General features: G+C 40.9%; 1 protein-coding gene across 1 annotated transcript in view; it reads right to left on the bottom strand.

Annotated features, from left to right (window-relative positions):
• MTREX (Mtr4 exosome RNA helicase) overlaps nt 1-22,108 on the bottom strand; it is a 98,386-nt gene that overhangs the window by 65,645 nt on the left and 10,633 nt on the right. The window contains exons 7-14 of the mRNA XM_038401264.2: nt 15,076-15,166; nt 14,022-14,146; nt 9,991-10,089; nt 8,532-8,634; nt 8,055-8,186; nt 6,589-6,668; nt 4,088-4,198; nt 1,105-1,206 (exon numbers count right to left, since the gene is read on the bottom strand). Of these exons, the coding sequence (XP_038257192.1) occupies nt 1,105-1,206; nt 4,088-4,198; nt 6,589-6,668; nt 8,055-8,186; nt 8,532-8,634; nt 9,991-10,089; nt 14,022-14,146; nt 15,076-15,166 (843 nt within the window). The remainder of the gene's footprint in view (nt 1-1,104; nt 1,207-4,087; nt 4,199-6,588; nt 6,669-8,054; nt 8,187-8,531; nt 8,635-9,990; nt 10,090-14,021; nt 14,147-15,075; nt 15,167-22,108) is intronic.

The raw sequence follows: 22,108 nt of genomic DNA, 5'->3' as shown, positions 1-22,108 counted from the left end.
ATGACTAAGGGCTTGGTCTATACAGCCCCACAGTACAGACTCTCAGGGGAGAGGGATGTGAGCTGCAGTGTGCAGTAAAGTGGCACGCTGTAAATGCAGCTCAATATTTTACTGCATACTGCAATTGACCCCTCCTACAGTCCACACTGTGAGGCCCTGTACACAAGCACTAAAGGCTTATCTATACTGGGAAACTCAGGTAAATTTTCCAAATTAACCGAAGGTGTGAACTAAAAGTGGATTAGATAAACTGTATTAAACCTCTGTGTGGATGCTCTCATTCAGAATTAAAGTGGCCTTAATTTGGTTTATTTTAAATGAAATAAAATTAAGACCACTTTAATTCTGAATGAGAGCGTCCACACAGAGGTTTAATACAGTTTATCTAATCAACTTTTAATTAACACCTTTAGTTAATTTGGAAAAACCTTCTTGAGTGTCCTCACATTGGCAAGTCCTTAGACATCACTGGGGTTTGTTTGTTAGGGGCGGGGAGCTGCATCTAATGTATCATGAGATTGCTGGGGGAGGAAGAGGTTAGTGAAAAAGTATGAATTCCAGTGTCCTCTGTATGCTGGTAACAGCAAGCGCTTTATTTCCATCTCGATCAACTCAGTCATTGTAGTGGAGTGTATCTCCTAGTGAGCATTGGGTTTTGTACTAGGCACTGGAAAACTACTTTCCCAGGTTTTTCATATGAAAGGGGAACCATAAATGGTTTGTTGGGAAAGATTCTGACAGGAAACATGGTTTCAAAATTGCGAAGAGGTTGTGTAGAATCTTTCAAATTTTTTAGACATACAGATCTAGCCTGTGTTTGGGTGTCCTTTTACTATTTTTATTAAAATAAAGTGAGTCTTTATGCATACTGTATAATGAACCTAGAATTTTAAAAGAGGGCAGTTGTAGATTTGAACATTTTAATATGAATTACACATTATTTAAAAATTACATTGATTTTGAACGAAGAGCTTTGAAGTAAATATTTTTACTGCAGTGGATAAAGTGTCTCTAAAACAAATTCATTTCTCAGAACTATCTTCTATATGAATTTGAACAACTAAACTCAAAATTATTCATCCCTGCATATTGAATTGCACTTACCCATCTGAAATCTTTCCCATCAAATTTACGGGCACTTGTGAACAGCACTGTCCTGGCTGGCATATTTATTCCCATAGCAAAGGTCTCAGTTGCAAATAAGGCCTAAATAAATAGACAACAGTATTAGACAACAAAATAAGAATTTGTAACTTTATAACATTTAAACTATTAGAAGCAGCTACTTAAGACTTTTCCACATTTTAAATCAGATTTAAATGTACAATACATGTCTGAAACTGCAAACACTTATTTACCTGAACTGTGCATTACATTAGATAAAATGTTGCCACTTATAATACTTCTACCCCCCAACATGGGTACACCCCAAACACTAAAAACTGGAACAAGAACAATCTCTCCCTACTATTTCCTCCAATAGAAGAAACGTATTAACTAGTTTTTAGTTATACGTTTATGTGGGCATGTGAAAAATGGATAGATAGCAAAAATCTAAGAGATGAATTTTGCATTAAATACTGAATACAGTGAAGTTAGTGGTCATTTTAAACTATTTTGATAGTGAGCCTTATAGTTTTGACCCAGATTCTGCGATCATTTTGTCACCTGAGCTCAAACGTTTTTTTGTTTAGATTAATGCATCAGGAAGGTCTCTTTAAATTCTCAGCTTGATCAGGAGATGAAATATAAATATACAGGGAAGGAGCTCATAAAAAGACAAATTGTGGGGGAAAAAAGGGAAAGACATACAACTATAAAGAATAGAGCACAGACAATTTTTTCTTCCACCTTTCTCATAAAAATATATTTTTTTGTTATCTTTAGAACTCTATCACATCAAAGACCGTAAGCCAAAATTATTGCAGATCAAGCAAATTCTATGAAAAAATTATTTGAGTTCTAAAACACTATTTGCCCCCTCCTACAAAGTCAGCAATGTTATTTTAGCAATGAAAAATAAAGCGTGTTAGTGAATTACAAGCAATCCTGCAACCAGCTTTCAGGACAGTGTTCTCATAAAAACAACAAATTACATTACGTGGGTATATGGTTGTGTGTCCTGCTGGGAATGTTTCAACTCCCTACCCCACTGTAACAGCAACTGATTTCATTTCTTGACTGATAATTTTTAAGGCTTTTATTTTAACTAAATCGCAATACTGAGACCAGAACTCTGCCTAGGATAAACCTAGGATGTGTGGAGTATATAGATTAGCATCTACAAAGGTGTTAAATAATTTTTTTGCAATGTTGTTGTAGATGTGTTGGTCCCAGGATATGAGAGTCTAGGAAACTAGAGTGTGTAAGCTAAATACAAGATGGGACAGATTGTTAAGCATAAGGGATTCAAACATGTAGGAGACCACTTAAAATGAAGTGGGCAATTAATACTTCTCCAGTTGTAGGACAATGGAGGGTTAGTAGGAAGCAAGGTGTGTGTGGTGGGGCACCGGCCCCTCCCCGTCAGAAAGAGGGCTGGAACAGGACAGAGAGGCTGCACAGACCAGCAGCCAATTAGCAAAGGCCTGCGGAGAGCCAATCAGGGCAAAGGAAGAGGCAGCTAAGCAGGGCAGGGCTGGGCCCTATATAAGGGCTGCCTAGCAGAGGAGAAGGCGGTCTCTCCCTGACTAAAAGAAAAGGAGTACTTGTGGCACCTTAGAGACTAACGAATTTATTTGAGCATAAGCTTTCGTGAGCTACAGCTCACTTCATCAGATGCATTTGGTGGACTAGCGAGGGAGGAGGACTGGCTCCTGAAGTAAGGAGATAGCACCTTGGACAGAGCAGTGTTGGGCAGCCTCGGGGGAGCAGAGGAGAGTTCTGGCCCAGTTACCTGCCAGGGTGCAGCCCCTGCTAAAAAGGGTCGAGAAGTTGCACAGGGCCAAAGAGGAAGTGGCCCAGGGAAGATAGGCGGACAAGAGGGGAGAGAAGGAGGGCAGCGAGAGGCTGCCACTAGAGGGTCTCTGGGCCAGGATCCAGAGTAGTGGGTGGGCCTGGGTCCCCCCCCTTTCCCCCTTGCACTGCACCTGGCCACAGAGGAGTGTGGCTAAGACAGACTGCAACTTGCCCCTGAGATGAGGGGCTAGACTTTGCGGTTGTGATTGGCCACTGAGGCAGGTGCTAGCCAAAGGACTGTTGTCATCTGCCCCCTCCCCCCAGAAGGGGGTAAGAACGGAGTATGGGGCACTACCGGAGCGCAGTGTCCTGAAGCGGCTACCGCCGAGCGGGGAACAAGGCAGTTCCCAAATCAACAGAGCAGACAATGGGTGAGACACCAGGCCCAGAGGGTGCTCTGCAGGGGACAAGAGCTAATTCCCAGAGCAACCAGCAGAGAGGCACCAGCGGTGGTGAGTCGTGACCCCTTCACAGTGTGTTACAAGTTGTTGAAATGGGCCATAAAACCAGTCTCTATTAAGTCCATGGTTTTTAGTGTCCAGCAGAGTTATGAATACAAGTTCCCAGCTTGTCTTTTGAAGATATTATGCAGTTTTCCTTTGAGAACAATCTATCCCTTCTTATATTTAGCTTCACTCTACTTTCCTTCTCCAGATCTGGAAAAAGAGTTCTGTGAAGTATGAAAGTTTGTCCCTTCCACCAACAGAAGTTGGTCCAATAAAAGATATTTCTTCACCCACCTTGTCTCTCTTAGGTAATTTGAGTTAATTGGCAATCAATCAATTCAAATTCCAAGAGGAGCAAGAACTCTAGTCTAGACATACCCTTAGTCATTCTAGAACAGAAGCCCCAAGCCACAGCGGTGGCAGACCCAACTCCCCAGTTACTGAAGCCCCGATGCAGTACAGTATTTGGGTTTTTTTGGTTGGTTTGCAGTGCTGCCTGATTGAGGACTTCCAGTTTCACAGGGTGTTGGTTAGACCGGTAAGTCCATAACTCTAGTGTTCATATTTTTGAGGTTCTACTGCCCCACAATGTACTACTGTACATTTCCAAGGTAGTCAAAGCTAAAATAATGATTATGAAAAATACAGACTTGTGCCTAAATACAGAGGTATGAACTACATACCTTTATCAATCCTTCAGAAAAAAGAATTTCAATGGTTTCCTTTAAAATAGGAAGCAAACCACCATGATGGATGCCAATTCCTCGCTTCAAAAGAGGAAGCACATGCTCAACCTGTGAATACAGAGGGTAAGTGAATATGTCTATTTTGATATACTTTTAAACAAAAAGATAACAATTATATGTAAAACATTTAACAGCTTGCTCTTATAGTTTTCACGTTATCCAACGATTTACATGCAAACAGATAAACAGACTTTTGACTGATCAAAGATTCACCCCCAACAAAAAGTGGTAAAAGACAGAAGTTAGTTTTGGCTACTTGTTCTAGCACCTCAGATCACATACAAGAGGAATCTCTGATCCACAAGATGTAGTAGCATCTAAAAGTTCTATTCAAGCATTCAAAGTTAAACAGGAAAATTTCCAAATGCACTGTGAAAGAGCATATAAGAAGTGACAGTGGAAAGAAACAGAAATCTCTACTTTCTTGTGACCCTTGAGCACTCCGTGGAAAGTGATGCATTTATCTATGAAAGTAGAATGAGAAAATATGAGATGTTTTGATTATTTCCTCTCCCAGCCAGGGGAAACAGATATTCCCAAAGCCAGTGAAGCAAACCTGACCTTGCTATTATGCCCAAGCAGCACTTTACCTGTTGCTTCCAAAGGAGAAGGTAAATAGAACTGCTGACTTGATGAACATATATATCCAGACTTGCAAATAAAACAAATTTGAAGACCATAATCATTGCATCAATTTCAGCCAATCATATCCCTTAGTTTGTCAACATTCCAAACACTCATAGCTTTGTTCAATATTCATAAGAACTCAGATTTTCTTACTGCTAAGTATGGTCTAAGTCATTTTAAAAATGAGAATATTTAAATTTGTAAGTTTACTTAAGAGTTTCTCTTACCCACATAGGGCATTTTTGGAAAACCAGTATCTTCATACACATAAAGTGGTTTTGTTTGGCTGCAATTTGATCATAAATTTATAGTCTTGGATTATCTTGTTCTGTGAAAGCAGAATGTTCTGTTTGCAAACACTATATAGTTCAAATTCTGAACACTTTAAATTCTTCTAATCAAATCTAAAAGTCCAAAATTATTTTATATAAACATATACTCACTTGGTTAGCTTTGTTAATTAGAACTTGTTTTGTTCAGTTTCAGTGTTAAAACTGATCCAAGTATTCTTTCAGGATTAGATTTAATTAACCATAACGGGCAAAATATCAACCTATCCCATATACTATGAATAGGAGTCCATTGTTAAAAACTTCATACATCTATATCTATGTGTGTATATCTAGTCTATATATTATACACCAGACTGCAAAATAGTTTCCATTTTTTTTCATTCTGAATCCTGATTTTCAACTACTCTGAACATTTACAAAGGCTGAAGTTTCCATGGCTTGTCTGAGAACAAGTAATTTTTTTTTTTTTTTTTTTTTTTTTAAAAAAAAGACCTGGGTAAACTGCATTAAGTTAAAGGGAATGAAAAAAAAAATCAGTTCTTCTGTCAGCTGTTTTCATGCAGTTAACTCCAAAATGGCTCCACTTTGAAAGCTGCAACTTTGCATGCTAATAGTCCTTAATGGAGAGTTATCAGCGTAGTCAGGTTTTGATGAAGTATAAGTGACTGAAAAATAATTTCTGAGCACACTTACTGGTTATCTACCAAGATTTTTTTTTAACAGAGCCTCATGAAGTGACATGATAAAGTGAGGCTGGCAGAACTTAAAAGCTCCCTGTTTTGCCTCAATGGCCTCGTCTATGCTAGGGACTTTTCGGAGAGATTTCTGCAATCAGTGAAGCTGAACCGGCGGTAGCATCGGTGAGTTTTTTTCCCCCAACACAGGTATGGCCAAAAGCACAAGGGGCTGCTACTCCTGTGGCAATTTCCATCTTTCATTGAATCACAACAAAACTCTCCAAAAGACTAATCAATAACAGGATGAGAAAAAAGTTGTACATATAGAGCAAAATAAAAAAAATTAAATCCATAATTTTAGTAACTTAAATTTGTTGCATTTTCAGTATTCTGCAAACTATTTTTTTATATATTTCTATTTTTTCCATTGTAAAGATGCAACCATTCTCCTATAAATTGGTATACAGCTGCTCCATTAACTTGACTTTACAAAAAAAAATGACAAGGCAAAATTTGATAAAGAATCAATATCACTCAGTACATTTGAGCAACCTTCAATCAAAAGAAGTTTCCACCTATTTGGAGATGTACACTTTATTAAAAAAATAAGTCATTCAAAGTTACCCAGAAAATTGAGTAGAGCTATGGTTCAAAACAGTAGTAAAGTATCTATACCCTCTATGTTTTAATTTAGCTCTCACTTTCAATCAAAACAAGCTACTGACATTATTCACAACACGATTAATAAACAATCCATCATATATTTACTTAAAATACACTGTAACACATCAGATATTCATTTTAGTATATGTTAACTGAAATTTTTCTTAAGCACACTTACCTGAGGAAGTTTCTTGTCTTCATCAGACAGACAATCAATTGCATTATTAAATACTTCTTCAACCATCTTTTTTTCTTCATCTAAAAAAGGAAACATCTACACATAAGCAAAATTTTTCCGGCAAATACCAGCGTGTTGGTTTTGTAAACCATGTCAAATAAAACTGATAACTATTTTAAAGGTTACATTATAAAAAGTAATGCTGAAAGTTAGGAAGTCAGCATATATTACTCAACTAGTTAAAGAAAGTGACCTCCTAAAGTTACCTTACTCGTACAATCGAAACACAGGTATGAGGTACCAAGATAAAGGGTATAATTATGCAGCTGTACACTTAAACTAATTAAAAAATGATTTACATGTAGAGGAGAGAATTTTTAATTGCAATTACAGTCTGATGGTTGTACATGTGGATTATGGGAACAAATATCCCGCTGCATGTGACAGTGAATGCTACAATTACACTGCCAGCATTGTGCAAAGACATTACGTTGGCAAGTAGACAAGGTCCGTCCTGAAGAGTTCACAATCTACGATGACTTCTATTACAACTCTCTCTATACAGTTATTCCTAAAATTCTCAAAGACTTAAATTAATCTTATTCTTTTCCCAAGTTAAGATGAAATGTTGGAGGGCTTTTTCTTTTTTTGGGAGGGGGGTGAAGAGGGGAGGGAGAACTGTTGAGCAGCGAGGAAAATCAGTTTAGTTATGTTATATGAGCAAAACACACATTTTTCTACTTCTGAGAAATTACTCAGATGCCAAACTCACAACTCAAACGCCAAACTCACAACTCAAACAACAGGGAAGGGAGGTGGGGAACCAGTTGGCATGTGGCCAATCCTTTCTCAACTTGTGCAATTGTTTCTGAAAGTAGCTGTACTATTATTGCTTTTCCAAGATGCACTGCAGGTAAAACTAAGGGCATGTCTACACAAACTCTTACTTCATGGCAAACTGGGATGTAAATCTTGAGCGCTCCAGTGTGTCACATACTAACTGTCTGGGTAGGCCTTGCTCTAATGGGCACTAAAAGTTCCCTAGCTCACACTGATGTACTGCTCATTCAAACCACAGAACATCAGTGTGCACTAGGAAACAGAACACAGTAGCAGAGTCTACACAGTTAGTGCACTAGAGTACTATAGAATTACCGTGTGGCAAGCATGTGATTACATACCTATGTCCTATCTAAGGTTCAGAATGAAAAGCCATCTCAACATTGTACACTCATTAGATCCTCTAGTGATGCCAGCAATTTCCAACTACAATTAGCTTAATTTATTAAGACCATATATAACTGAAAAGTTCTGCATTTCTATATCTATGTATTGTAGGTCTACTTTTTTCATATTAGATATAAAAGTCTGAAATAAAGTAGAGACCTGACTAGAAAGGCCTCTCACATAATTTATGCAAACCTGCATTTAGAAATAAAACCACACTACAACTTATTTATCTGTACCTGTGTTGAAGTCTAATTTTGTCATCTGAAGTGCATAGGCTTCACAGTCTTTCTTACTGAAACTGAATATAATTACAGGCTGGAAATTCCTTTCCATGATCATCTTCACTATTTTAAATACATTTGATGGTCCTGCAAAGACAAAACATTATTTTAGAAATTACATTAGGAGAAAAAGTCTCTTAATCTAGATCAGTGGTTCCCAAACTTGTTCTGCTGCTTGTGCAGGGAAAGCCCCTGGCGGGCCGGGCTGGTTTGTTTACCTGCCAGGTAGGCAGGTTTGGCCAATCGTGGCTCCCAGTGGCTGTGGTTCACTGCTCCAGGCAAATGGGAGCTGCTGGAAGCGGCGGCACAAGTTTGGGAACCACTGATCTAGACACATGCACTAACAGCATTCTTGTTTGCAGTTTTAAAATAACTTAATTCATCTTTGTATTATACAAGAACCATTTTAAAAATATACGGTTTCAAACTCACCTTTTGTTCCTCCTTTCCTGCCCTTCTGATCTCCTTTTGCTAAGTCACCTGCATCTCTAAGTACTTGCATCGCTGTGTTAAAATTATCTTCTCTGAAATCACCCTAGAAATTAATGTGACTTTTGTAAGCAATTTGATTTCCCCAATTAAAACTTTAGAATGGGTCAGAAATAAGACATTTTAAGTCAGAATAAAAAGCAACAAAATTTGAAATTATTTATAAAAAATAAAGTACTTACACTACCATAAGTTAGCCTGTGACCCCTTTTATTGGGGGAATGTAGAAGCACATCTGCATGCAAGGATATGAATTTAGAGAGAAATTAACAAAGCAGCAGCATACTATGCTGCCTCTATTTGGCTCTGTATTATGATACTGACATAACTGCTGGACCTTGAATTATGAGTAGCCTGATTTGAGTCTAGTCCTTCTCCCAGTGACAATAGTTGTTATGAGTAGGGTCCTACCAAATTCACGGCCATGAAATCTGATCTCCACTGAAATCTGGCTCGTGTAGAGAAGACCAGATTTCACAGAGCTGAGTGGCCAGAGAGTGGCGGCTGCTGGCTGGAAGTCCAGCTCTGAAGGCAGCACCTCCGACAGCAGCAGCACACAAATGAGGGTGGAATGACATGGTATTGCTACACCCTTACTTCTGCACTGCTGCTGGAGGCAGCACTACCTTCAGAGCTGGGTACCCAGCCAGCAGCTGTCCTCCAGCTGCGCCCAGCTCTGAAGGCAGCAATGCAGAAGTAAGGATGGCAATACCGCAACCCCCCTACAATAGCCTTGTTACACAGCTCCATAACCCCTTTTTGGTTCGCTACCCCGCCCCTCCAATTACACCACCATGAAATTTACAATTTAAATATCTGAAACTGTGAAATTTATAGTTTTTAAATCCTATGACTGTGAAATTGACCAAAATGGACTGTGAATTTGGTAGGGCCCTAGTTATGAGATGTGTATTTTAAGATTTTGTATTTCTGGATCACGAGTTCTTTTTATTTTTATTTTTTCACATGCAGGGGAGAAACAGTGTTGAGAAAATAAGGAAACACTGTGGAGATAATCAAGTCTGCACCTTATGAGGGGGAAGTTCCTACTCAAACTCTTGAGCTCCTCAATGTGGCACATCATACCCACCTGAATTTTGGGACACTAAATAAAATAATTGCTGTGTTCCATACCACTGTAATGTTTAACAGCAATCAGAGCACCACGGTCAGAAGGTTTTTTTTGTTTTTGTTTTTTTAAATGAAATGAAAAAAAGGGGGGGGGTCATTCCACATAGAGCTATTTTGTCTGTCAAGCAGGGTAGGATAGGTTGAATTAGTGGTCACAATTTTTGCCACAAGTTAATGGGAGGGAGGAAATTCAAAGCCAAATTTTAAAAAGGACAGTCTCATAATTATTGAAACCACAGACAATCTTTCAAACAAACTGAATAGGTCTTACATTTTCATCAACCACAAGGTGGAGTCCATCCCCTCCTGCTGGGAAAATATAATGTTGCAGAGGAGTAGGTCGATAATCTGTGTAAATCACGTGGCAAGGCTAGGAGGGGAGAAACAAAACAATTTACTTCATTGCTACTATAAATATTCAAACAATAATTATACCCCCAAGATCATGGTCTGGTCAAGCACTTCCCAGAGAAAAATAAAAAATATTTTAAATCCCAAAACAATAAGAGATTGTGATCAGTCACACTTCTCTTATTAGAGCACAATCAGGAATGCAAATCCATGTTTGCTTTAGAGGCTCATACATTACTGTCTGCATTGAGAGTTGTTGTGTGGCAGGCTAGGTTGTTAGGTGCTATCGTCATCATGAATAGGTCGGAATATGAACAAGAGACTAATAGGCAGCTCTCCAACACCACTTTCTACAAGCCATTACCCTCTGATCCCACTGAGGGTTACCAAAAGAAACTACACCATTTGCTCAAGAAACTCCCTGAAAAAGCACAAGAACAAATCTGCACAGACACACCTCTAGAACCCTAACCTGGGATATTCTATCTGCTACCCAAGATCCATAATCCTGGACGCCCCATCATCTCAGGCATTGGCACCCTGACAGCAGGATTGTCTGGCTATGTAGACTCCCTCCTCAGGCCCTACATTACCAGCACTCCCAGCTATCTTCGAGACACCAATGACTTCCTGAGGAAACTACAATCCATTGGTGATCTTCCTAAAAACACCATCCTAGCCACTATGGATGTAGAAGCCCTCTACACCAACATTCCACACAAAGATGGACTACAAGCCGTCAGGAACACTATCCCCGATAATGTCACAGCTAACCTGGTGGCTGAACTTTGTGACTTTGTTCTCACCCATAACTATTTCACATTTGGGAACAATGTATACCTTCAAATCAGCGGCACTGCGATGGGTACTCACATGGCCCCACAGTATGCCAACATTTTTATGGCTGACTTAGAACAACGCTTCCTCAGCTCTTGTCCCCTAATGCCCCTACTCTACTTGCACTAATTGATGACATCTTCATCATCTGGACCCATGGAAAAGAAGCCCTTGAGGAATTCCACCAGGATTTCAACAATTTCCATCCCACCATCAACCTCAGCCTGGACCAGTCCACACAAGAGATCCACTTCCTGGACACTACAGTGCTAATAAGCAATGGTCACATAAACACCACCCTATATCGGAAACCTACTGACCGCTATTCCTACCTACATGCCTCTAGCTTTCATCCAAACCATACCACACGATCCATTGTCTACAGCCAAGCTCTACGATATAACCGCATTTGCTCCAACCCCTCAGACAGAGACAAATACCTACAAGATCTCTATCATGCATTCTTACAACTACAATACCCACCTGATAAAGTGTAGAAACAGATTGACAGAGCCAGAAGAGTACCCAGAAGTCACCTACTACAGGACAGGCCCAACAAAGAAAATAACAGAACGCCACTAGCCATCGCCTTCAGCCCTCAACTAAAACCTCTCCAACACATCATCAAGGATCTACAACCTGTCCTGAAGGACGAGCCATCACTCTCACAGATCTTGGGAGACAGGCCAGTCCTTGCTTACAGACAGCCCCCCAACCTGAAGCAAATACTCATCAGCAACCACACACCACACAACAGAACCACTAACCCAGGAATCTATCCTTGCAACAAAGCCCGTTGCCAACTCTGTCCACATATCTATTCAGGGGACACCATCATAGGGCCTAATCACATCAGCCACACTCTCAGAGGCTCGTTCACCTGCACATCTACCAATGTGATATATGCCATCATGTGCCAGGAATGCCCCTCTGCCATGTACATTGGTCAAACTGGACAGTCTCTACGTAAAAGAATAAATGGACACAAATCAGACGTCAAGAATTATAACATTCAAAAACCAGTCGGAGAACACTTCAATCTCTCCGGTCACTCGATTATAGACCTGAGGGTGGCTATCCTTCAACAAAAAAACTTCAAAAACAGACTCCAACGAGAGACTGCTGAATTGGAATTAATTTGCAAACTGGATACAATTCACTTAGGCTTGAATAGAGACTGGGAATGGATGAGTCATTACAGAAAGTAAAACTATTTCCCCATGTTATTTCTCCCCTCCACCCCACCCCCCACCGTTCCTCAGATGTTCTTGTTAACTGCTGGAAATGGCCTACCTTGCTTGTCACCATGAAAGGTTTTCCTCCTTTCCCCCCCACCCCGCTGCTGGTGATGGCTCATCTTAAGTGATCACTCTCCTTACAGTGTGTATGATAAAACCCATTGTTTCATGTTCTCTCTGTGTGTATATAAATCTCCCCACTGTATTTTCCACCAAATGCATCCGATGAAGTGAGCTGTAGCTCACGAAAGCTTATGCTCTAATAAATTTGTTAGTCTCTAAGGTGCCACAAGTACTCCTTTTCTTTTTGCGAATACACACTAACATGGCTGCTACTTTGAAACCTGAGGCCAGGTTGTGACTCTACAGTGCACCAGCTTGTATATGGACACTGCTACAGTGCAGTCAAAGTCCCAGAGTAAGCTCTGCGTACTATGCTTTCAAACAGCATTATTCTAAGGGCAAGTCTACACCGGCAACGCTAATGCGCTGTCACGCTTTAACATGGCTTGTGTGGCCACGGCAGAGCGCTCTGAGCGATGTCTCCCGGTGCTCTAGAAAAACCACCTCCGCGAGGGCCATAGCTCCCAGCGCTGGTGCACTGTCTACACTGGCGCTTTATAGCGCTGAAACTTTCTGTGCTCGGGGTGTTTTTTCACACCCCTGAGCAAGAAAGTTGCAGTGCTGTAAATTGCCAGCGTAGGCAAGCCCAGAGTGAGTCTGTCTCACTCATTCGCATGCAGGCACACACTCACATCCACCCCCTTAACATCTCTCCATGGACACATGCACGCCCAGTCTCTATTCCCCCTGGCGGTGATCTGCTCTCTGCTGCCAGCTGCTCCAAGCAGACGTGCCCAGGTTGCCCCGGAAGGGGCATGTGTTCCCCACAGATTTCTTTGCTCCCCCATTTTTCTGCAGGGTGCAGAATTCCCCCAGGATTAAGATTCAAATTCTGGCTTGCCATGTAGACATGCCCTGATGGAAAGTTAGGCCTCAAACATATTATCCAAAAGAAGCTTTATATTTTACTACCCCAGTGTCTCTTGGGGAAGAAAAAAAAATATATAAATACTTTGCAGAAACACACAATTACAAGCTCAGTGTAAAAGCCTCAATTATTGGAGGGATACAGCAGTAAATAAGTCTCCCTCCAATTTAATGGTTACAAAGAAACCCTATGACTTGATTTAAATGCTGAGATTTACCAGAATACAAAAATCGAAACAAAGATTAAAAACTCTTAATTTCATTTCCACTTACTGTTACACATTGCAAAGAAGCTTATATTGTACCCCCCCGCACCCACACCAAAAAGCACAAAAAGTATTCCTTTTACAAAAGATTAAAAGGTCACTGTGAACTTAAAAATTGTATTTTACACCAGTTTCCTTTCCTAGGTTACTATAACTGGATTATTGAAACTGAAAGTGTTTTTAAATTCAACTCATGTTTCACGATTTATGCTTTTCACATTTTTGTCCTTTAGACAAATAAAAAAAAAATCAGTAATTTTCTATTTTCTCTCATACACCCCCCAACACGCACACACACACACACAGTGTCTTTTTGTTCATGTTCTCTGGGATGCATTGTCTGGGATGCAAACACTACAGGGGAATGTTTATTTGTTTAAAACAACTCATGCCATTAGGATTTTAAATATATAAACATTTATAATGTTTTACAAAACAGTAAATTTGTTTTTAGATAAGTCAAAATTTTCTGCCAATTTTGAGTTGACAACATTCTTTAATTTAAGCTGTAAAAGTACCACAATCTATCTAGGAATACAGTTCCCATACGCTTGTCAGATAGTCCACTTTTTAAGATAGAGATCTTGTGGATCACACCCCACTCAACAATGACTCCATACCTGTTTATGAAGATGGCAAATCCATTCAGCAAACTGGCGGGCATTCGGAATAGTGGCAGAAAGAAACACATAGTGAACATTGTCAGGCAGCAAAATAATGGTCTCCTCCCAAACCACACCACGTTCTGAAAACAGAAGATGCACATGGCAAATTATATGAAGGCCTCACAAACTCCTTCCATCCCCCCACTCCTCTGAGCTCAGAAGCTGGAGTACAGAAACAGTACACAAAAATCAAAAGGAGGCTTCTTCCTTGCCAAAAGGAATACAGACAGTTATGTGCAAGTTTTATTACACACACACTAAACTAGTAGAAATCAAACCAAAGAACGCATGAAGAAAGATGACAGCTTAGCAGCAGCAAAGATCAAAAAAATCAGATTTTTTTCCAAAGAAATGGTGAAGCAGACAGCAATATATCCCTACACAGTCTTTTCAATAGGCCCACTCCTGGAGGAATGGGGATGAAAAGAAAGTTAATTTTCCATGCTCATTCAAACCATGACCTGAGCTGATGGAAATGCCAACATCTGTTTCTGTTCTATTTACAACTTTTACGTATTTGAAGAACTCTTGCACACAGCAAAAAAGTAGATAACAATGTTATAGGAATGTGGAACAGTGTGACAAAGTGCTGGGCAACAGCACCTATTGAGTTCCTGGGGCAAGCACTCTGGTCACTGCAGCTCTAATCAATTATTCCAAGAGGAGACCTTATTAAGAAGAGCTGTGCCTAACTGATGGGCTGAGGAGGCTAATTAGGCAGATGATACAAAAGGCACAGCAAGGCAGTAGGCTGGGGGGAACCAGACAGTCAGACAGACAGACATACTGCTCTTCCCTGAGGACTCCTCAGGACTGTAGGCGTAAGACTGTCTAGCATACAAGATGGTGGGAACCAACATTGTAAATAAACCTTATAGGTTGTTTTACCAACAAAAAGGTCTCTGAGCTGTTTGTGAACTTGAGCAGAGGCAGGAGTGAGGCGGCCATGCCACAGATGGGGAAAAGAATATACTATTTATTTCATAGCAAAATTGTAAATACACCGTACCTGAGTCTCTCATATAATGTATTTCATCAAATATAACCCAGGCAACTTCTCGCATAACCTCAGAACCTCTGTAGAGCATACTTCTCAAAATCTGAAGAAAATAAAAGAGCGTGAGTGATGCATATAGCACTTAAGTAACATTAATTACTACTACTGAATGTATTCTGTTTTCAAGGATCTCCTTAAGAAAGTTTCACATAGAGATGTTTGGCTCATATTCATATAGTAATCATAGAATCATAGTACTGGAAAAAGACCTTGAGAGGTCATCTAATCCAGTCCCCTGCACTCAAGGCAGGACTAAGTATTATCTTGACCAGTGGCTCTCAAACCTTTTTTAACTGGTAACTGCTTTCACCATAGCAAGCCTTTGAGTGCGAGCCCCCTTGTAAATTAAGAACACTTTTTTATATATTTAACACCATTATAAACGCTGGAGGCAAAGCGGGGTTTGGGGTGGAGGTTGACAGCTCTTGACCCCCCATGAAATAACCTGATGAGCCCCTGAGCAGTAGCAACCCTCAGTTTGAGAACCCCTGATCTAGACCATTCCTGACAGGTGTTTGTCCAACCTGCTCTTAAAAATCTCCAATGATGGAGATTCCACAACCTCCCTAGACAATTTATTCCAATGCTTAACCACTCTGACATTTAGGAAGCTTTTCCTAATGTCCAACCTAAACGGCCCTTGCTGCAATTTAAGTCCATTGCTTCTTGTCCTATCCTCAGAGTTTAAGAACAACAATTTTTCTCCCTCCTTCTTGTAACAATCTTTTATGTACTTGAAAACTGTTATGTCCCTTCTCAGTCTTCTCTTCTCTAGACTAAACAAACCCAATTTTTTCAATCTTTCCTCACTCAGAGATTATGTTTTCTAGACCTTTAATCATTTTTGTTACTCTTCTCTGAACTTTCTCCAATTTGTCCACATCTTTCCTGAAATGTGGTGCCCAAAACTGGACACAATGCTCCAGTTGAGGCCTAATCAGCGCAGAGTAGAATGGAAGAATTACTTCTCGTGTCTTGCTCACAATACTCCTGCTAATACATACCAAAATGATACTTGCTTTTTTTGAAATAGCTTTACACTGTTGACTCATGTTTAGCTTGTGATCCACTATGGCCCCCAGATCCCTTTCCGCAGTACTCTGTCCTAAGCAGTCATTTCCCATTTTGTATGTGTGCAACTGATTGTTCCTTCCTAAGTGGAGTACTTTGCATTTGTCCTTATTGAATTTCATCCTATTTACTGCAGACCATTTCTTCAGCTTGTCCAGACCATTTTGAATTTTAATCCTATCCTCCAAAGCGCTTGCAACCCCTCCCAGCTTGGTATCGTCCGCAAACTTTATAAGTGTACTCTCTCTGCCATTATCTAAATCATTGATGAAGATACTGAACAGAACCAGACCCAGAACCGATCCCTGCAGGACCCCACTTGTTATGCCCTTCCAGCATGACTGTGAACCACTGATGATTACTCTCAGGGAATGATTTTCCAACCAGCTTTGCACTCACCTTATAGTAGCTCCATCTAGGTTGTATTTTCCTAGTTTGTTTATGAGAAGTTCATGCGAGACAGTATCAAAAGCCTTACTAAAGTAAAGATATACCACATCTACCAATTCCCCCCTATCTATAAGGCTTGTTACCTGGTGAAAGAAAGCTATTGGGTTGGTTTGACATGATTTGCTCTTGACAAATCTATGCTGACTGTTATTTATCACCTTATCATCTTCTAGGTGTTTGCAAATTGATCGCTTAATTATTTGCTCCATTATCTTTCTGGGTACAGAAGTTAAGCTGACTGGTCTGTAATTCCCCAAGTTGTTCTCACTTCCCTTTTTATAGATGGGCCCTTTTCCAGGCTTCTGAAAGTCTCCCGTCTTCCATGACTTTTCAAAGATAATTGCTAATGGCTCAGATATCTCCTCAGTCAGCAACTTGAGTATTCTAGGATGCATTTCATCAGGCCCTGGGATTTGGAAGATTTGAAGTAATTTTTGACTTGTTCTTTCCCTATTTTAGACTCTGATCCTACCTAATTTTCACTGGCATTCACTGTTAGACATCCACTCACCACCAACCTTTTTGGTGAAAACCGAAACAAAGTAGTAATTGAGCACCTCTGCCATTACATAGATACTAAGGTCAGAAGGGACCATTATGCTCTAGTCCAACCTCCTACACAACGCAGGCCACAGAATCTCACCCACCCACTCCTGCGAAAAACCTCTCACTTATGTCTGAGTTATTGAAGTCCTCAAATCATGGTTTAAAGACTTCAAAGAGCAGAGAATCCTCCAGCAAGTGCCCCATGTTACAGAGGAAGGCAAAAAACCTGCAGGGCCTCTTCCAATCTGCCCTGGAGGAAAATTCCTTCCCGACCCCAAATATGGGGATCAGCTGAACCCTGAGCATCTGGGAAAGATTCACCAGCCAGGAAAGAATTTTCTGTAGTAACTCAGATCCCACCCCATCTAACATCCCATCACAGGCCATTAGGCCTATTTACCATGAATATTTAAAGACCAATTAATTACCAAAATCATGTTATCCCATCATACCATCTCCTCCATAAACTTATCGAGTTTCACATTTTCTGTTATTGTCTCATTGAGTAACGGGCCTACTCTGTCCTTGGTCTTCCTCTTGCTTCGAGTGTATTTGTAGAATGTTTTCTTGTTTCCTTTTATGTCCTGTGACAACGCTCTGTCCTTGCCTCCGTGGGTCCCGCGTTTCCTGGCAGATTTCGCTAGCCTCAGAGGCTCACTGTGACCCTCCACGTAACCCTTCTTTCTCTAGAGACAAGGGTCACAGTCTACTGAGCCATTTTCATCATAAGCCAGAGAGGGAGGTGAGGAGAAGTTATCCTTCCTTGCACAGTCTTTGTTGTCTCCCAGTCTCAGTGATTAATCAGGGGGCAAAGGTGGGGGGGAGGGGGAGCCCGGGCCCACCCTCTACTCCAGGCTCCAGTCCAGGGACCCTAATAGTATCAGCTATGGTAGCTGACCTTTTAGAAACATGACATGTACAATTCCCTGGGCTACTTCCCCCACAGCAGCCCTCACTTCCTCAAGCTCCACTTCACCCTTATCTCAGAGCCTCCTTCCTTGTGCCCGATATGGTGTGTACTACTCAGCCTCTCCAACAGCACAACTTCCTCCCACAGCTCCTGACATGCACACCCACCTGACTGACTGGGAGGCTTTTAACTAGTTTCAGCCAGCCCCTGATTGGGTTCAGGTGCCCCAATCAACCTAGCCTTCTCCCTGCCTTCTGGAAAGTTCTTAATTGGCCCCAGGTGTCTTAATTGACCTGGAGCAGCTTCCATTTCACTTAACCTGGTACCAGGGATTTGTTTAGCCTGGAGCTAATATATCTATCTCCCACTACTTTTCGATAGCCATCTGGCCTTGCCCCATCACAGTCCCTAGCTAGTTTGTTCTTGTTCTGTGCTTGTGCTTTTCTAATTTTGTCCCTACATACTTGTGTTACTGGTTTATATTCATCCTTTGTAATTTGACCGAGTTTCCACTTTTTGTAGGACTCTGAGTTTTAGATCATTGAAGATCTCCTGGTTAAGCCAGGGTGGACTCCTCCACACTTCCTATCTTTCCCACACAATGGGATAGTTTGCTCTTGTGCCTTTAATAATGTCTCCTTGAAAAACTGCCAACTGTCTTCAATTGTTTTTCCCCTGAAACTTGCTTCCCATGGGATTTTACCTACAACTCCCTGAGTTTGCTAAAGTCTGCCTTCTTGAAATCCATTGTCTTTATTGTGCTGTTCTCCCTCCTGCCATTCCTTAGAATTGTAAACTCTACCATTTCATGATCACTTTCACCCAAGTTGCCATCCACTTCCAAATTCTCAACCAGTTCCTCCCAATTTGTCAAAATCAAATCTAGAACAGTCTCCCCCCAAGTAGGTTTCTCCACCTTCTGAAATAAAAAATTGTCTCCAATACCTTCCAAGAACTTGTTGGATAATCTGTGCCCTGCTGTGTTATTTTCCTAACAGATGTTAGGGTAGTTGAAGTCCCCCATCACCACCAAGTCCTGTGCTTTGGATGATTTTGTTAGCTGTTTAAAAAAAGCCTCATCCACCTCTTCTTCCTGGTTTGGTGGTCTGTAGTAGACCCCTAACCAGGATATCACCCTTGGTTTTACCCCTTTTATCATTACCCAGAGACTTTCAACAAGTCTGTCTCTTATTTCTATCTCAACCTCAGTCCAAGTATATACATTTTTAATATATAAGGGAACACCTCCTCACTTTTTCCCCTGCTTGTCCTTCCTGAGCAAGCTGCAACCTTCTATACCAATATTCCAATCATCCGTATTATCCCACCAAGTCTCCGTGATGCCAACTAGGTCATACTTGTGTTTATTTACTAGCATTTCAAGTCCTTCCTGCTTATTCCCCATACTTCTTGTATTAGTATACAGACATCTAAGATACTGATTTGATTTCCGCTCCCCTCAGTTCTGTCTTGTCTCTCCCTTATTTCTGCTGTAACAACCCATGCCTACCCACAAATTCCAACCCTTCTCCCAGGTCTCCATGTTTTTGACTTACCTGTGGGCTTTGGTCACCTGCCCCCATTGAACCTAGTTTAAAGCCCTCCTCATAAATTAAGGTAATATGAAACTTTAATTTGCAATTAAAAAAAACTACACATTTAGAGGTAGGTTATTAAGAAGAATATCAAATCTGTAGCAAGCTGCTCCTAGAAATAATTATAAAATACTCCTCACAATACACTCTAATCATCAAACTCAGCAACATGATTTGAACCTGTTCCCCGAGATATAGCGAAGGAACAAGGAGCTAAATTTATTGCCATTACTCAGATTCTCCATTTGATAGCATGTTACCATTAAATTTCAGAACCAGTTCAGCTTAATGTTCTTTTAAACCTTCACTCACCCAAAAGATGCCACACAGGTAATTACTACGTTAAGGGGAAATCCTTTAAAGTCTAAGAGTTCTTCCCACTCAAGTTTCTCTCCTGAAAACTATTTACTTCTTTGAAGTGACTTCTGCTTATTCCCTGAGTAAATGTGTACAGTGAACTGCAGGTCTGTGTTCCACAGACTTCTAAGACGGAAACATTACAAAGACTTGCTATCAATGCTGCCTTAGCCATAGTGGGGTGAGTCATAAGGTCCTGAGGAACTGACACCCAAGCTAATGTAATATGTCAAAGCACTCAATCTAATCTACTGATGCAGAGGATGAATGGAAGTAGCATTCCTTTTAAAAACTGATCCCCAAAAGCTATAAAAAAAAATCTTGCTAACTTTAAGTGCCTCAGTTCTACCCAAATAAAAACTTAAAGCCCTCAACATCTAGGACAGTGTTTCCCAAACTGTAGATTGTGACCAATGAAAGGGTGCCATAGGAGGTCTTGAGACTCTTGCAGCTCCTGTCCCTTGGGGCTGCCCGGGGTTGGCTCTCTACTGCAGGTGTTGCAACCTGGCCTCTGGCATATGGTGGCGCAACTCCACTCACTCAAATCTGGCCTGGCCACCCCATTGGGGACAGGGCCAAACCTGAGCAGCACTGCAACGTGACCCCATGCGCCAGAGGCCTGGTCGCAACACCCAAGTGGGAAACTGAGCCCAATCAGCTCCGCGGGACAGGAGCCACAGGAACTGCTACTGCAGGATCAGTGCAGGGTAAGCTTGCTCTACAGCTCCCCCACTTGGGCCTCCTATCCCCCAGGGTCAGGAGCTGACCTGCTTTAGCCACTTAACATATTGAGACTCCCCAACAGGTCCCTGGGGATGCATTAACAGAGGTAAGCCAAAAGGGGGTCATGGCATAAAAAAGTTTGGGAACTACTGATCTAGGATATGGACTCCTAATTTTCCCCAGGTGATATGAAATTTTGGAAAGACCATCCGGAGAGCAATAATCTAAGTCAGGTGGAAATCAAGACACCACCATTTTTTATATAAGCCTGGACTACTTTATCGCTGTGAAACATGGTGACAAGAAATAAGCTATTATCATATGCAACACTCACTATTCTTACAGATGTAACTTATTGAAAATACTGTCTTTAATAACAGGTGGAATCTTCAAAGGTCTCAAAAAGAGAGTCCATCAACCCTGTCAGCACCAGGTTGAAGTACCATTTTGCAATGGCTTTTCTGACCTGTGGGAATATTGATATTTCAGGAGTCTTGTGACTTGACTGAAAACAATACAACTGTTAACTGACAGATATGGTGAGCGTACACACAATTGCACCTTTAGAGAAAAACAGGAGAGGATGAGAGGCCACGTTTAATAAATAACCTAAAAGAGAATATGGATACAGATTAGCTGCTCAGAGAAAGAAATTTCAGAGCAGAGGGCTTTTTGGACTACAATAAAATCTCTTGCACTTCCACAGAGCATGTCAGGGCAAAATTAGTTAGCCGCCTGTGAACAAACAAGGTCAACTGAGATGTTCAGATATTCCTGAAAGAGCTGGTCTGACGACACCACTAACAGAAACAGAAGCTTTCCTAAAAGATCCATTCATCAGCACAGTCTAGACCAGTGTTTCAACCTTTTTGCGTGGGTGATGCTTTTTTTTTTTAAAGTCCAAAAAGACCCCCTCTTCCCCAATCTACTTCAAAAAAAAAATTGCAAAAAAAAACAACCAGATCTTACCCAGAGCTGAAGCATTTTACATCGCTGTCCATTACTAAACAAAGTTTGAAGACAGACAGTTCCATTTCTTGAGTCAGATCTACCACAGTCTAATTAAAGGACCATGCACATCATCTCAAACCTGAAAAAGTCAGGCACCAGCCCCACAAAGACATTGTCTTCTCATAGAGTTGTTGGGAATGAAAAACCCCTTAATTGCTGAGGAAGACATGGAAGCTCTGCTGCCTACTGGTGCAAGCTTGAGATGTGAAGCCCTTACACAAAAAGTGATCTAGACTTCTCCGGCAGAGGAAACAACGGGTATGTGAATCCACAGGGAAGCATAAGACATACTACTGAAGTAAATCCTTAGTGACTTGATTGG

The sequence above is a fragment of the Dermochelys coriacea genome, chromosome 5 (assembly GCF_009764565.3).
Source record: "Dermochelys coriacea isolate rDerCor1 chromosome 5, rDerCor1.pri.v4, whole genome shotgun sequence".
In the NCBI taxonomy this organism is placed as follows: Eukaryota; Metazoa; Chordata; order Testudines; family Dermochelyidae; genus Dermochelys; species Dermochelys coriacea.
This window is presented reverse-complemented; position numbering and strand designations above follow the sequence as displayed.